The following is a 16982-nucleotide window of genomic DNA, read 5'->3' on the forward strand; positions in this document are numbered from 1 at the left end:
TTCTTTGTTAGGGAATCCATGGAATAATACCTCCAAACAAGCTCACTTCTTACACCATAGATGCTAAACAAGAACTATTAGAAGTGTGTTTCATGACAATTTTCTTCTCTGGTGTAAGATATTTAGCATCTCAAATGTTGTACTTCACTTCTATGGCTGAATTTTGAGTAACAGGCACCCCTAAAAGCATACCCACACCCCCACAGGAAAAAAAAAAGAAAAAAAAAAAGAGACAAACTTCTTTCTTCTCATTACTCCTCTGCTGCTCCTTCTAAAAGACTTTAGCAGGGCAATTCTTAAATGAAACACATCTGGTTTACATGGTACAAAATTCATGCCATTTTCCGGATAGCACTCTGAGTCCCCTGGAATCAACTGCTTCTGCATAATGCCACCTTATCTATTGATTCCACCCACTGGCACAGAATAACATGCAGCAATAAAACGTGCAGCAGCTGAAAACACTGCCCCCATTACAACATTCATTTTCCTCTGAGAGGCCCTACTTGAGCAATACTGAGCACAAAAGATAACACTGTCCAAAATATAGTTACAATGCTAAAAGCAGCTGTTTTTCCAAACATGTAAAAACAGGATATACAGAGAAGGCAACAGTATTTAAGACATATCTCTCATAGTTACCTTTTATTAAAAGTATCACAGTACATCCTTGATTATGCTTTAGAACCATATTCTTATATTTGTTCTTAGTGTTCCAATGGCTTTATACAAAAAAGAAATTTGCAGTATTAAAATGCCCTGAATTCTGGAATTCTTTTCTATTGTAGTTCAGATCCAAGTAAACATCACATTTGACATGACTTATCTTCATCAGCCTTACTAGAATTCCTCCCTCCTCCTGCTCTCCCCATGGCAAGTAAACAATGATATCATCTCCTAACATACCCAAGAGTGTCTCTCATAATGGAAAGCTATAGCCTAAAAATCCTGACCAGCAAACAATTTTGACAACTTGCACGTAACTGCAAGATAATCCACAAGGGCTGCCTAGATGTAGCTGTTGCTGTAACAGTTAATATTCCCTGCGTATGATCAACTGGAGCTGGACAGAGAAATCCTCATCAAGAGTCACCAAGTAAAAGGTGGCATACACACATCTCAGAAGTTCTATGCATTTTATTGGTTGAGTTCTCCAGGTCTTGAACGAAGGTATTCACAAGCTGAATTGGTCTCGTCTTGAAATACTAGAAACTATTTGTACAGCTATTATGCCAATTAACCAATATTTTGCATTGGAAGAAGAAGTAGGAAGAAAATGAAGGTTCTACATTTGCTTAAGAGATCTTTCTAGAAAATACTCCTATCATTCATTTATACAGAGCAACAGGATTAGTTTCTTGTAAACCTGACTCCCCTTCTACTTGATACTCTAATCACATGACTCTACTTGATATAGTAAGTGCATGCTGGAACAAGGTAACTGAACCTACCATTACAATTTATATTGCACATTAACTGGTGATATATAGGCAACAATTCCCAATTACGAATATACTGAACTCAGATGTTTCTTTCCACCTTGTAACTGGCCAATACTTCCATGAAAGTCCAGTTGCTTGAGTTTAATCACTGAAGTAATTGAAAGAGAAGATTGATGCAAAGACTGCAACAGCAGCTGCTATTACCACACCTAAAATAACAAAGGAAATACATTCAGTGAGTGGCAAGGGCAGCACAGTCACCAGCAGCTAGGGTGTGGAAGGCAGGGTCAAGGTGAACAACACACAGGAGGAGAAACAGTAAGAGCCACCCCAATAACTATTTGCCACTGCTAAGCTTAAATCTAAAGCTACAATCCTTGGCCGTGTCCTGGCCCATAAAATAATGCACTGATTCTGCACTACTGTTTAATTCTAGGAATCAGAGTAGGAAAAATAACAAACTGTAAGCACGAAGAAACGAAAGCTATTGTTTTTCTTTTCTGTGTGGCACTACGTCTGCCCTGTCAGTCTGTGTAGCACAACAGTAATTTTCCTATTAACACACTTGTTACTGATGCAGTTGAGAAGACAACACACAAAAACCCCAAAACACCTGAGTGATGATTCAAGGGAAAACATTTTCACATCCAAAGCAAACACGCATTTGTTGCTAGTACTCTTTAATCTTCCAGTTGCTATATTCCACTTCTAAGAATTAATAGAAAACAAGTTACTGTTTTGTTGACTGAAATGTAACTGTATTTTAATACAAAAAGACAGAGTAAAACTCACAGCAAAGAAAACTGTACTAAGCGCAGACAGATACAGGAGAGCTAGACAAAGGAGTATCATGAGAAGCTGTATTTAAGAGAGTTCTGTGGCTTGTGTTCCCTGAATTACTGAAGCTGACAATTTGCACCCAAGCCCATATGTATTTGTCAGGTTCAGAAGAAGATTAGTGAGTCACTAGCTAAATTATGGATGCCTACTTGACAAAGCCATTCAACTGTGGAGTTTTTTTTTCAAGCGTGGAATTATAGAAGCAGTGGCTCTCCAAAAAAGAAATAAAGTTACATGAGCCTTTCGTATTGACTTGTAGGCTGAATGAATGCAAACACTGGTTTTGTTCCAACAGCAGGCTATAGTTCTTTCTCCCCCAGAAACACTCTGTACCTACAATAATGAAATAGGGACTCATTTTGGAAAAACACTGTATTAACAGTACTGAAAAGGGTCCATTATAGTTTCTGGATTGCCACAGCAAAGATCAGAAAAGCAACATACCCATATTTTGTTGAAGTTTCAACAGCAATGTTGCTTTTGTCAGTTGTTTCTGTTGCGTGTCATCCGTGCGGTCTGTGATGGGACAAATATCAACTGCATGGAAATCAAATGAGGAAGTAAACATCAGGTGAAAAGTTAAGTTGTGTTTATAGCTGAATTAATGCAAAAGCTCAAGAACTTCATATCAACACCTGTTTATTGCAGTAGAAATGGTACAGTATCAACAGCATAGTACTAAATTATTCTATGTGGCTGGAAGGGTAAAAATAAAGATAAAAAACACATTTTGGAAGGAGTTCCTCTTCCAAAACTCGTTTTCCACACCTTGCTTCCTGAATAACATACCCAACCCCCTTTACAAAAACAGGGGAGAATCTGACTACTCAGGGAACCACCAAAATGAACTTTCCAAGATCAAAGTTTTCCCTTCAAATCCTTCTGTCCAGAGTTCAGGCTACAAGCAAAATGCACAGTCATTGAAAGAGTGCGCCCAGCATCACTTCCCTATCCAACAGCCATAAACGTTTTTTTTCAAAGCACAGAAATTCCTTTTTGAAGATCCCCTGAAGTACACTTTCAGAGAAGGCATAGAGGACACACTCCCCTTTGGAACTATTACTAAATCCTTAGACTGCTCATCCAGGATCTGAGAGAGCTTGACTATTTCCAGACTGATGGGATTCAGACTCGTATCTATTTCCTTTCCAAAGATTTCCCTAATCACTTGGCTATATCCAGCTTGTTAGGGAGGGGGAGGACAAAGAACAGGATTAATCTCAAGTCCTCCAGTTGAACTTATTCATTTGTTCCACACAGAGCAAGCATGCTTTGGACTGCGCAGTTCATTGATAAGGCTACTTGATGGTGGTGGGCCAAAGGCCATCCATTTGCATTCCTGTTTCCAGGATAGTTTGCTAAGGCATCACTTGTCAAAAGTTCCGATTACAATCCAGTAGCTACTATTGCAGACATCTTCTGGACAAATAAACAGTAACAGGAAGTGTTTGTGCTATTGCAGTGAGACCTGTCTGTCTTCAGAAAGAACAGAATGGCCAAGCTGAGATATGAAAAGGCTAACAAATTGTTCTCCTTCAGAAGATGAAGGAGAGCCCACTGCAGTACCAGATACCAAGATTTAGCAGTCCATGGAATATGGATCTAAATTAAAACAGATCTCCCATCTCCAGAGTGAGGTTGTCAATCGCCTAAAAATTACAAATTCTATAATTGAGTAATAAGGCACACCCCTTGTACGATTCGCATGACAATGACTCATGGAAAAGTACTTTCTTATATCATTAGCTATGCTGGAAACATATAATCTAGATATGTGATCAAAAGGTTGCTTCTGTCAGCTGAGTTGTACATGATTGTCTTCAAAATCTTCCTAAGTCAAACTTGCATAAGATCTGTTGTTACACAAAAGCACTCAAACTAGATATTTAGGACCTAGCAATTTTAGGTGTCTTTAGCAATTTTTATCCCTGAACCCACTGACTTTGCATAGGATGTACTAACAGCAGAGCAATTAACGACTGTCTGATAGGAAACTTAATAGGATAGCAAGATATATAGATATACACACACATACAGATGCATACATTAAGCATAAATATTGTTTTGAGATCTCTCTGCAAGCTGCACATACCTGTAATAAAAATAAGGACACAACATTTCAATGCAAGGGGTGCTTTTTTGAAGAGAAATTATCAAGTATGTCTTAAGCCCAATCGTCTGCAATGAGGTTGTAGTTTCATCGTTATTTTTTCTGTGCAAGGGAAAACACACCCTCATCTGGCTAAAATATGAGCAGAAATCTTCAACTAGAGTCAAGGAATTAAAAAGCTATTTTGCAAAAATTAATAAGTACCTTAACTAGCACAGTAAGTGCACTGCATTCTCTCCAAACTACAACAGTTCTCAATTCCCTAAAATATCATCCCACGTTTAGAGAGGCTGACCACATTTCCTGGGTCACCTTTAAAGTCTAGATTCAGCAGGTGTCTTTCTCTTCAGTTCTGATGAGCAAGGAGGACAGTTTGTGACTTAAGTTTCCTTGCACTTTCATAAAAACTGTTGCTCTTTTCTGAATGCAACTTTTGAAGCTGCACATCAAGGCAGAAATGTTCACTTGGGGGCTGAGGGAGGCCAGAAGAAAGAGGAAAAAAGAAAAGAAACATCCTCAAGCTATTTAGTTACCAAAGGCATTTATGCCATTAAGTTATGGAAGACTTGTACGAGAAGCAGCTGTAGTATAAACACCACAGAAAAGCAGATGCTTTCTAGTACCAATTATATGAATCCTTAATACTTCATTAATTCTTCAATTTGCTAACAAAGATGAAGAAGTGATTACCACTACTGACGTCTTGTTTATGTTTATCCACTCAGGGTATTTAACACATCACCCCCACTCACTGCATCAGGGAGGAACAGGGATTTAGTAAAGCCAATCATGAATGCAGAGCTTTCAATTGCTTGTATTAAAGCACCAAATACCTTGAACCTACAATGTTAGATCTATTTATATCTTTCAATTATAAACAGGTCAGTTTTTACTTTCTACTTTTCATGCAACAATTTTAAAGCATGATCCAGTAGTGACCTCACTGGAGAGTCGTACAAGGAATCGTGAGAATAAAACAAGGAGACAGCAGCAGAGACCATACTAAGCAAGCACATAGAACTGACCTTCCCAAAATACCTTTACTTCATATATTTTGACTAAAGCCTGACTAAAAAAATAATTTTTTTAGCTATACTGATTAGGTCCTCTTCTTCTTCAGTGCATATTTCAAAGAGCAACAAAAAAAGAAATTATTTCAAAAGCCTGGTCGTGTTCTTGAATTTTAAACAATTCTTTTTATTGGCAGACTTTCCCCACAATTTCATTATGGATAGCGTTTCCAGTTAATTCAAGGTTGGTGCTTAAGACCAGAGGAATCACGATACACACAGGAAGGCTGATGTCAAAATTCACTACAAACTAATTTTTACACCATTACTCAATATTGACTATTATCAATATAGTACTAAGCTTTCAGAAACAACCAATGCTACCCAAACTGGAATGACGTATTGAAAATGCCTTTACACAAGGGAAACCCCAAATTCTCATTATGCCACAAAAACACATTTGCAGCAATACTTAAGACATTTCATACCAAAGTACCAATAAAAATCAAGTTCCAAAATTAATGCTTTTCTTTACAACACAGAACACTTCTCTTACACAGTTAACAGGTCTAATTTCCAAAACAGCCTTCCTGGCATTCATAAAAGCATTAACTAACTTATGATTTTAATAAGCTACAGGTTAACAATGTCGTAACAATACCTGTCAGAATTGAACAGCATTGTGCTGATAGCATTACTACTACTATCACTATATTAACAGAACCCATTCTACCGGCAAACTTTATGGTATTCACTGGGACAAGACTAGTCTCATTTTTTTCTGAAAGTCTCTTTGTACGTTTTCCCCTCTCCTCTGCTATGCACTCACTCTAATTTGCCTTTTTTTTAAAAAAAAAGAAAATAAATCCCATACAACCAACTCTGTAACCAGCAAGCTATGAGACGACACAAACTCATTTTGTGAGCTACTTGGACATCATTTTACATTTATTATTGGCATCAATCTTCGTGATACATTGCTGTTAGTCTAATTGTGCATTCTTCCTACCTCCAGATCATGTATCTTTACATAACCAATAAAGCCAAATTGAATCATCTCTCTCCCTCCCACGCCTATCTCACCTGCTACTACAATATTAATTTGCTTCCCTAAGTTACAGTAATTCCTTAAAGCTCAGTAATAATTAGCTTTGAGATTATTAAAGTGGCTTTTATAATGCAAGAGAGATTTTTATTGGCTTTCCTGTTTTTCTGAAAGTTCTTGAGCTATGTACATCTTTAACTTCTCAAGATTATTGAGTCAGATTCAGAGCTAACAGGTTTAGTTAAAGCCTGGGGGAAGCTGACTAATTTAGAAAGACATAAGAATTTATGGCTAGCTCTGAAATTAAGAAACTCTCCAAGGAAGTAAGTAGGTCAAGCAGAATATCAGTAATCACAGTTCAACCTACATACACAGCAAGCTCATGGCTGCATTTCCCAGTTTTTGTCCCAAATTACAAACATGAAAAAGTGTTCACAGTTCTTATCTGAGATTTGGTGTTATTTAAAAAGAAAATTAATTATAAAACTAACTTGCATTCATGTTGATAGGTGGGGGTGGGGGGAAAGGGGAGAAATCTCTTCCATAAGGTCACAGGAAGTATTATTAGATGCATTTCAACTACATATTTGACTCCTACACTGAAATCAAAGAAACTGACACAGAACTCCACAAACTGCAAAAATCCTTACCATTTTTCACAAGTATATTTAAACTGTAATTAGACTGATACAAACCCTTAGAGGTTGATATGAAGTAAGCCAACTTTATGTGTATCTGTATCTAGATAAAACTGGCTTAAGCCATTGGTCAACATTTTTGTAATCCATGATGCACTCTATCCTGGTTCTCAGATACTCTATTTACCTGTGCTCATTTCCTCTGCTATATGGATATTTTCAGCTTGCACAGACTGATCCAACATCTCAACAAAACGTTCCTGAATTTCTCCAGTGGCCTCATCACCAAACTTATAATCACTGAGCATCACAGTGGATCCAGCAACAGGGACGAACAGTCTTTGAGGTAAGACATGATATTCCCTCTCAAAATCTAAAAGAAAAAAGGGAAAAAATACCATCCAAATAAAGGCCTTGCTAATTATGATAAGATTCGTCATTTATCTCCAACCATAAGATAAAGCTATTGCAAAAGAACTGCTCAAGGTTGCCATGTAAAAAAGCTGTTTTCAGGCATGACTTGCTGATACTGTTTTATGAGTTTTGGCTGCTATTAGATTGATTAATGTTCCTAGATTAGTCTCTCCAGAAATATCTGAGACACCTCCAAAACAGACCATAAAATGTTAAACAGACCTTTTTTCATGTTTAGAATTACTAGCAAAAGACTGCAGATAAGAGCATACGCAGAGCAGCATATGGTTTCAACACCATCAAGGACTGCAAACACTTGGCTGCTTTATGCCATACTTAAAGCCACAAAGTACGGGTGCCACCTAAAGACGAAACTGAAAACAAGTTTAAATCACGGTTGGATGAAGTTGGCCGCATTATCCTGAAGGAAAGTGCAAGTTACATTAGAACTTCAGTGACAAGACTTTCCACTACACAATTTTTAAAAATTGCAAAATTTCTGATCAATGAGAAAGCAGCTAAAATTGCATTTTGTGGTCATGAGAACTGAATACAAACTTGGTGTGAAAGCTGCGATACCAAAAAAAAAAAAAAAATTAAAAAAAATGTATCTGAACCTGACAAAAATTATCCAGATTTAAGACAAAGTCAAGGCTGCCAAACAGAAATTGTGCCATTTGCTTTGCATCCTGCTCTAACCATACTGAAACTTCATAACACCAGCAGAATATTCTACAAACACCAAAATTCAATGCAAATGTGAGTGGTTTTATGTTTTTAATTCCTACTTTTTTTGTGATGTCCTTCATTTATAATTAGATCTTCAAATAGTATTTCACACCGATCACTCAAGGTATTTATTATGTCTCTTTTCAAAGCCTGCAAGGACAAAGTGAAAACATCAGTAATATAATCAGTATTTGCAAAGATTTTGACTAAGAACAAAAGAAGTCCCTCATGGGTTTAACCTATGTCGAAAGAACAGTTTTTCCCAGAAAATAAAAACTCTAAAGAGAATTTTTAGAAGTCCAATAAAGAGAAGCTAACATCAAACAAACTAAAACCAAGAAATAAAGCAACAAAAGAAAAATGAAAAGCTGTGGAAAATTTTAGTATTCTCAGGATAAGAACTGACAACTTCTAGACATCACCATTAAAAACAAATAAAAATAATCACAAGGCATTGACTCAATACAAGGGAAAAAAATACATCACTGAATAAATGTGTATTTTCCCTCTACACATGAAAAAAATATAGCCTGTAACCTTCTCTTAAAAATTAAGAAAATTCTTCAAACCCTAATCACTTTGACAAGTTATGCAAAAATTCACCAGAGAACAGCCTCAGCAAGGGGACCTGTTAGTAGTGAAAAAGGGACTGAATCCACCACACACAGAGATGGTTTCTAAAACAATCCAAATGTTTCAAGGGGATGAACATTTTGACACCAGTTTAGACCACGTCATTTTGGCAAAGGAAAACCAGTATGACAAGTTTCATGTATTTCAGAAAACTGTTTCTGATGAACTAACAACCTTTTTGCTACCTGAATAGCTTCTTTAACTTTTGGCTTGTTGTTATGTATGTAGGCTCTGCATTTCACAGCCCCTTTGAGATTTATGGAACCACTGCAGACCTGGACTGTAGCTGTCGATCTATGACTTGAACCCTGGGACTGAAAAATAAACATGTTTCAGTTTTATCTTGTTACCAAGGCACCTACAGCATGAGTAACAAAAAACAGAACTAGGAAATTAATAGCATACCTTAAGTGTTTACATATGACGCGTTTCCCCTCATAGTTCCTAACTGATTTTATTTTTTAAGTTTTGTTAGTTAAGACTAACAATCTCTCTCCTTTTCCATTATGGAAAGTGTTTACTTTTCCAGACATTCCATTCTTGCAATTTAAATATTTGTGTCCATAAGACTTCAAACACTTCCCAGGCAAGTGGCTTGTGGCTAATATTAGTATTGCAATCTAGAAATCTTTTTTGAACAATGAAGTTTGTTATGTTTACTATATAGTCAGCATAACCTAGGGCATCCTGAGACTCATTCCCTCAGTACTAAATTATAAAAGTGGTCACATTTAGAACTGTATCAAACATATATATATATTTGCCCTAACTACCAAAAGATATGGCAACATGGGTATGTGTAACTTCCACATGAACTGCATAAACTACTTTGCACCAAAATAAAAAGCTTTCCTTTTTCTGAAGCAATTTCCCATTGGAACAATGTAACAACTAAAGAAGCTGAGACATTCACCAAGTTTTAAAATGCCATTTTATACATTTCTAAAAGTCTTGCTAAACAACTTTAGAGAATCCAGAAACTACCTGACAAAACAGGATGGTTTGTGCTGTGCAAGAAGCCTACAAAACAATGCCTGGACACATTTGGACTTTAGAACCTAGACTAGGGCACCTAATTCAGCGTTCAGGCCAGCATAACTTCTGGTAGAGGGGAAATTCCTGACACAGACCCGACAGCTCCAGACTATGACTCAACTCACAGGATCTGTACCGTAACTTAAAAACTAGTGACTGAGCATCCGACAAAAGTGTTCAAGTAAATGTCCATAGCTAGCCATGGCAAGTTGAAGTGCAGGGGAGATTCTGAAATTCAAAATGATGCAAAGTCACTTTGAAATCAATGTACATACAGCTATCCTGCTGTCAAATGAATTAGTCTGCAGGACTTCATTTCTATAACCAGTTGTTCAGATTTTCCTTGCAGCTTTACTGTGCAACTCTTAGACAATTACACCACAAGAATTTCTAAAGACACAAAATATGCAGATCTGTCCACAATTAGTTTCACATTCAATATCTATTGGGGAAAAAAAAAAGTCTTAGGATTAAGTAAGATGAATTTCTAGACAATAATTCATAATGTTATTTTACTTTTTGTTCTATCTTATAAGATAACAGCCAGGTTATACTTCACAAACCACTAAATACTTACCAGCTGTGTCAGAACCTTGACATCAGAAGACTGGGAGCTGGACTGAGTATTTCCCCTTAACTTTTTCTGAGGGGGAAAAAACCCATTGTGTCATGAAACAGAAAAAATAAAACTCCCTTAATCAAAGCTTCCTCACTGTGGTATAAAACGTGCCCTAGTTTACAGCTTTTAACAGAAAAATGGCACATAGAAAACAGCCATGAGAATATAATTACAAAACTAAAGGGACAGATGAATGCATCAGCTTAACAAGGTGTTTCTGCTCTTCGTTAAACATTTAGACATACAGAGATATCACCACCTACATTCACACCTTACTCAATTTCTTTAATGAGGAGATAGCGTATAGAAAAATATTTAGTCAGACTTCAAATGTCATTATTGTGTTCACGTTGCCAGAGGAAGAAGAGGCAATCTGCAGCAATGAAGACGGAAACACTAGTGTATTAGCTCCCCAAATTAGGCCAATTAGATCAGTAAATACCGTATAGAAGACATCTCAGTCAGTGCTCACGCTGGAGCACATCCTAACTACACATCTATTAGAGTTCAATTCCTTGTTGTTCGGTACTTACCTGCCCTTCTAGTAATTCTGCATCATCATCTTTGACTTGTCCATTGATCAGAAAAACACTGTCTTCTATCTGTTTTGACCATCGATTTAACCCATTCTTTAAAAAAAGGTGAAAAGACAAAAATCCCATAAGGAGGAAGAAAGAGAATTTCACTAAAAGAGCTGGACAGTATCATGCTGAAAATTCTAGAAATACATGCTCAACAGTTACTCCGAGAGAGTTTTAGGCTCTAAAAAAACTGCCTAAATGTTTTTCCAAAGTTAAATCTTAAACCCTATGCGTTCAGAATATATCCGTTAACAAACAAACATTTTGAATTACTGAAGTGCTACCCCAGGGATTCGATTTTTGTAGAGAGTGGATGCAGCCTATTTAAAGTCAATTCATATTAAAAGCACCCCACACCAGTTATAATTGGATGTAACCTTTCACTATGTGAAGCAGATAGACTTTAGTTGGAATACTCATAACAATTGCTAAATAATTCTGAGCAAAGGAAACTGCCAAGACTAAACACAGCAGAAGAAAAGCTATCCACATTTTTTGTACTGTGAATGCTTCACTGTAACTTCAAATTACATTTAAGAGAGAGCTATCTGCCAAACATTCTCTGCTGATTAGTCCTACTCCTCTGCTCACACTCCTCAAATCTTTCCCTTATTTCAACAGAAAGAGTAGTGTAGAGACCAATTACAAAATTGGTGCAGCTGGTTAGTTACCTTTGTATTCTTCTCCAAGTCATGGTTCGGTGAAGTAGCAAGAAGTGGAATGTGAATATTAACATTTACAGTGCAGTACAAAGCTAACCAGGAAGCAGATAGAGCACTCTGATACTTCCAATCTGCTGGTTTAGCTGAACTCTGAGAGCAGAAAAAGAAAGCAATAAAACATCTATACAAAACACTGTATTAGTCAACTAGATATTTTTACTTGTCACGCATTAAAAGCTGTATATGACTCACAAGATGATGAGCTTACCTTTGGATCTTGTACATCATAGGTTCGGCAAACTACTCTTTGCTACTTAAAGAAAAAGATCCAGTGAAAAGCAAAAAGACAAGTAAAAACAATTTGCAATTAACCTTGTCCTTCACTTCTTCATTGAGCTAATTTATGCTCTGAAGAAAGTTCTCACATTTCCTTAGTGTAAAAATTTGACTGTAAACTCCAACTACCATAGTGAGGCTGTCCCATCTCTTACAAATATACTAAGATCAATATGTATTCATAGGGAGATCTACCAATTTCCAATTTTTCCTTGTTTCTCTCATCTCCAAGGAAAACCCTTGCTTTCTCTCCTTGTATTACCTCAACAGACCCAGCATTCTTCTGCAGCACCAGTATGGATCCCACATGCCTGCTGTTTCCCCACTTCCATTTAAGAATCATTGGTAAAAGCAAGCTCAAGATGATATGCAGTATTTCAAATGTTTTGTTCAGTTATGCAAATCAAAATCGACTAGGGAAGGCCTAATTTGATGCAACCACAAAGACAAACATAACAGTAAGAAATGACGGAAATTTTGCAAGGGTAAGAGGATCAATAGTCTACTCATTGGTGACTAGAAAACTTCATGCTTTCAAACTATCTGAACTCAAAGAACTTCCTCTTCCCAATACATCCTTTATTCAGAAATCATTACAGAAAAGAGGTCGGGGGTAGGAGTCTCAATCAATAAAGCTTGTTCATAAAGGATACTTTTTTGTAGCAGAACAGATTTGAAGAGCTGCTCTGTCTGAGACCTCCTCCTCCGCAGGTTTCCAGAGCCTTCTTTTAGTCAACGATTTTTCCACTGAGAAGATTAGCTAAAGATGAAAAAAGTAGTATGGATTTTTCCACAAAAACAATGAATCACAATGTCTGGAAAACAGTCTTGTACTAAAGTTCTAAATCCGTGTGATACCATAACTATTTATAAATGGGAAACACAGCTTACATGTCACCAAAATGTCCCGTCAATAGACCATTCAAAGATTCATAGGCAACTGTGCCAGTGAAAGTTACTTGTGAAATCTTAATTCAGCTTCCTTATAAACTGAACCAAGTCACACACATTCACATATTCAACTTGTATGATTTTCTCCTTACAAAAATATTACAGCTTTATGCCTATCAGTTAAGGATCAGGAAAGACAGCTCTGCAAAATAGCTACTAATTAAAAAACCCCGAATTTTAATTCAGCCAACACTGATCACCTGGACACAGTTCACTTTTTTTTTTTCCTTGGCTACTCATTTCAGTAATCACAATTGAGATGCAATTGCACTGCACTGCCAAAATTGAATTTTGGACCTTAGACTTCAAAACCTACTCATGTTTAAATCACTTATTATGCTTACCTTACGAAAACAATAAAATGAACCTACCTCTACAGAACAAACTAATGTGGTCCAAATACTGTAACAAAAATGCATTTTAATGTCTGTCAGACAGTAGCACATTCTAAGTAGTTTTTAAACATAACCATACATACCTAAATACCACTATTTCTATACAAGATACTCTTTTTTTTAAAGGAATCTGAGCTATACGTCTTTGAATGTTGTAAACATCCCTAATCATAACAATTACTTCAGACAAAAAAAGATAACGTACTGCCACTACTAACACTTGTGCCACAAGGATTTAGCTTAATATAAACCTTGAAGATGTTTCCCTTAGGCCAGAATGTTCACTTTCAGAAAATTCAGTAAGATTTCCTACTGCAGTAACAAAAAATCACAAAAAACAAAGTTAGCAAATACAAGGTGTAGTACAGCTCCATAGGACAGCTATTTCTGAGGTTTCAGTCTCAAAACCACACATAAAACCAAAATATTGTGCTTTTAGAAATAAAGCAACAGTACAACCATATATACTCAAGTCAATGATAGAAAATTACTCAGCTACACCTGTAAAGATATTCTTGTCTTTCCACCGGGAAGTATACTTACCTTGCGCAAAACATTTTGACAATCTTTTGATAGTTCTGGAGTTGCAATAATAAATACACCAAGAACTAATAAGCCTCCAGGAAGCATTCTAGAAACCTTAAAAATAAAAATTTAACATATATTAATAGGAATCAAAGACCTAGCAACCATGTAATTTATCAAGAACTTCTAATGAGACCAGTATGCATGAAAAGCAGAAATGAAATTCGCAGGCCTGTTTTTCACTTATAGGTTCCTCTGAAATATAGGAACACATCTTGCAAATTTTCTTGCTATCAGTCCTATCAAATCTCTGTTCTATTGTGACCTTTGAAAACAATACAAGTATTTTGGCTTAAAATATCTTGCCTAGCCTAGGAAGGTTCTTTCACTTTGAGAAAAAGGCTTGAGATTACACAGGTGAGAAGACAGTTTCTGTCAATCTTATTTCCCTTCTGTTCCTCCCACCCTCTTCATTAACTCGTATTGTTCTACCTGACTGGCATGTGCAGTTATCCATTCTTCATCAATGGATGCCAGTTTTGAAAGATCAATGTTGTCTTCCTTCTGCTCTTCCTTTGGAGGCGTTCGAACAGCCCGAATTACGTAGTCTCTTTGTAGGGAACACTTTCAAAAACATCAGTATAAGCAAATAGATGTTGCTATCAAGTCTGAGAATATACTGCATAACATATTAACTATAAGGGCTGCTTTATACTAGGTATTGTTAAACTCTATAGCAACCTACTACAAAAATAATTCCTTCATTAATTTTTTTTTTGCCTTTGCCTTAAAGCCTTGTTTAGTGGTAAGTGTTATTTTTATGATTTTCTTTTTTATCTGTCTCATCTTTCACAAAACTATTTTAAAAGACTCAAGCAGTTGGTTGACACTGCAGATCATTTACAGAAACCCCTTCTGTTGTTATTACCACCCTTCTGCATTATACAAGCTCAAAGTGATGTTAACAGACTTATCCCAGGTAATTAGGGCCAAGGGATTTTTCCCCCTATTAATATGAATGAATGGAACAGACTTCAGATTATTACACACTTACCTGCCCTATTAACAGGCCAGTGACATAAGGCTTTAATTTTGTGCTAAGGTCTGAAAGATATTGCCCGATAGCTTCCTCAACAAAGTAAGTTCTACCCATAGCTCCAGGTTTAAGACTAAGTATTGTAGTTTCAACCTATGAAACAAATGTATAAAGTCAACGCAAATATATATACTTGTTACATGAAAAATATGTCTCACACAAAGATCCTGAATACATCAATACTTTGTCAACAAAGGCTAGTTAAGTAGCTATATGATCTCCAAGTTTGCTTTTTAACTGAAAAAACATAACTCGCTAAACTAGAGGAAGTATGTGACTTATGTGAAAGAAAACTATTTTAGATACCTGCCACTTAAATGACATACCAAGTCACACAAGTACATGCTAGGCAAAACAAAACCACCAAATCATTTAGCTTGGAAAAGACCTCTGAGATCATCAAGTCCAACCATTAATCTAGCACTGCCAAGTCTATCACTAAACCACGTCCCTAAGCACATTATCTGCATGTTTTTTAATACCTCCAGGGGTGGTGACTCAACCACTTCCGTAGGCAGCCTGGTTGAATGCTTGACAACCCTTTCAGTGAAGAATTTTTTCCTAATATCCAACCTAAACCTCCCCTGGCACAACTTGAGACCATTTCCTCTCATCATATCACCTGTTACTTGGGAAAAAGAGACCAACCCCCATCCCACTACAACCTCCTTTCAGGCAGTTGTAAAGAGCAGTAAGGTCTCCCCTCAGCCTCCTTTTCTCCAGGCTAAACAACCCCAGTTCCCTCAGCCGCCCCTCATAAGGCTTGTTTGTTAGACCCTTCACCAGCTTCATTGTCCTTCTCTGGGCACACTCCAGCACCTCAATGTCTGTCTTGTAGTGAGGAGCCCAAAAACTGAACACAGTATTCAAGGTGTGGAATGTCTCCAAGCAACAATTTCTTTCTGTGTCATGTTTCATCAGATACTAAAATGTCAAGTGTGCATTCTTCCATTCACATTCCTCTTTGAGGGACTTGCTAAATTTCACACTTGTACTTAAACATACCATGCACAACTTTCATTCCACTTCCTTAGGCATTAAAAGTACAGCATCTGAGGACTATCCAAAAGCCATCTTTACAGCTCCCATCAGTAGCCACACACACTCCTCCCTACCATGCAGATCTGTTTTGAAAATTGCTTCGTGCGTTCAGGTCTTTCACAAACATTAACTATGAAAAAACCAAAGCACATGGTGAGGAAGCAAAGGGCATCCTGAGCCTTTGCAAAGGTGTCTGCTGCAGACAGTGCACAGAGACGGCAAAGCTGAAGCTCTAGAGCCGGGCGAGGGGGAAGGCTGTTACGCCCCGCACCAGCCCAGAGCTGGCCCAAAACCACCTCTGCACTCGCGCGCACCTGCCCTGCGGCCCGGCCGCGGCTCAGCACTCGCTCCCACACAGGTGCCCCAGCGGCTCGGGCCGCCCCCACCGCTCCCCGCACTAGCCTGCCGGGCGCGGCCGCCGCCGGCTCCCCAAGCTCGGCCACCGCTACCTCAGCACCGCCGCCGCCTCAGCCGAGCCCCGAGGCGGCCACCTCCGCGTCACCGGCACGCGCCGCTCGCGCCCCGGCACAGGGCGATGACGCGCCCCGGCCCCGAGCGCGGGAAAAGGGCGCGCAGGGGAGAGCTGGGCAGCAGCGCCACCATGCTGCACCTGAGGGAAGCGGCGGCGGCGCCGGCTCCCGCGCCTTCGAAGGAGGAGCGGCCTCGTATCGAGCTTCGAGACAAAGCCTTCGGGCCTCCTACCCCGGTTTTAGCGGCTTCCGCACGCCAACAAGCAGCGCCAGCCTCATTCAACGAGGCGGAAAGGGCTACGCTACCGGAACCGGAAGTGCTTTGGGCGCGCGGCTTTCGGCCTGGAAAACTCCCCTTCCCATGGTCCCGCGGGGCACCGCCCGCCCACTGCGCCGGCGCTATCGCCGCG

General features: G+C 38.3%; 1 protein-coding gene across 4 annotated transcripts; it reads right to left on the minus strand.

Annotated features, from left to right (window-relative positions):
* Nucleotides 1–626: 626 nt before the first annotated feature.
* ODR4 (odr-4 GPCR localization factor homolog) lies at nucleotides 627–16933 on the minus strand. Of its 4 annotated transcripts, none has more exons than XM_055724569.1 (14): nucleotides 16805–16933; nucleotides 15020–15154; nucleotides 14458–14589; nucleotides 13984–14079; nucleotides 12748–12854; nucleotides 12027–12063; nucleotides 11768–11908; nucleotides 11049–11144; nucleotides 10474–10539; nucleotides 9047–9175; nucleotides 8288–8378; nucleotides 7273–7458; nucleotides 2727–2819; nucleotides 627–1651 (listed from the first exon to the last, which is right to left on the minus strand). In XM_055724569.1, exons 2-14 carry the CDS (start codon nucleotides 15116–15118, stop codon nucleotides 1584–1586), a joined length of 1341 nt encoding a protein of 446 aa, XP_055580544.1. In that variant the 5' UTR covers nucleotides 15119–15154; nucleotides 16805–16933; the 3' UTR covers nucleotides 627–1583. The 4 variants fall into 4 exon arrangements, with proteins under 4 accessions (XP_055580544.1, XP_055580543.1, XP_005443373.3 ...); XM_055724568.1 differs by lacking the exon at nucleotides 16805–16933 and adding an exon at nucleotides 16505–16760; XM_005443316.4 differs by lacking the exon at nucleotides 16805–16933 and adding an exon at nucleotides 16177–16382.
* Nucleotides 16934–16982: the final 49 nt, after the last annotated feature.

Source organism: Falco cherrug, chromosome 12 (genome assembly GCF_023634085.1).
Source record: "Falco cherrug isolate bFalChe1 chromosome 12, bFalChe1.pri, whole genome shotgun sequence".
In the NCBI taxonomy this organism is placed as follows: Eukaryota; Metazoa; Chordata; class Aves; order Falconiformes; family Falconidae; genus Falco; species Falco cherrug.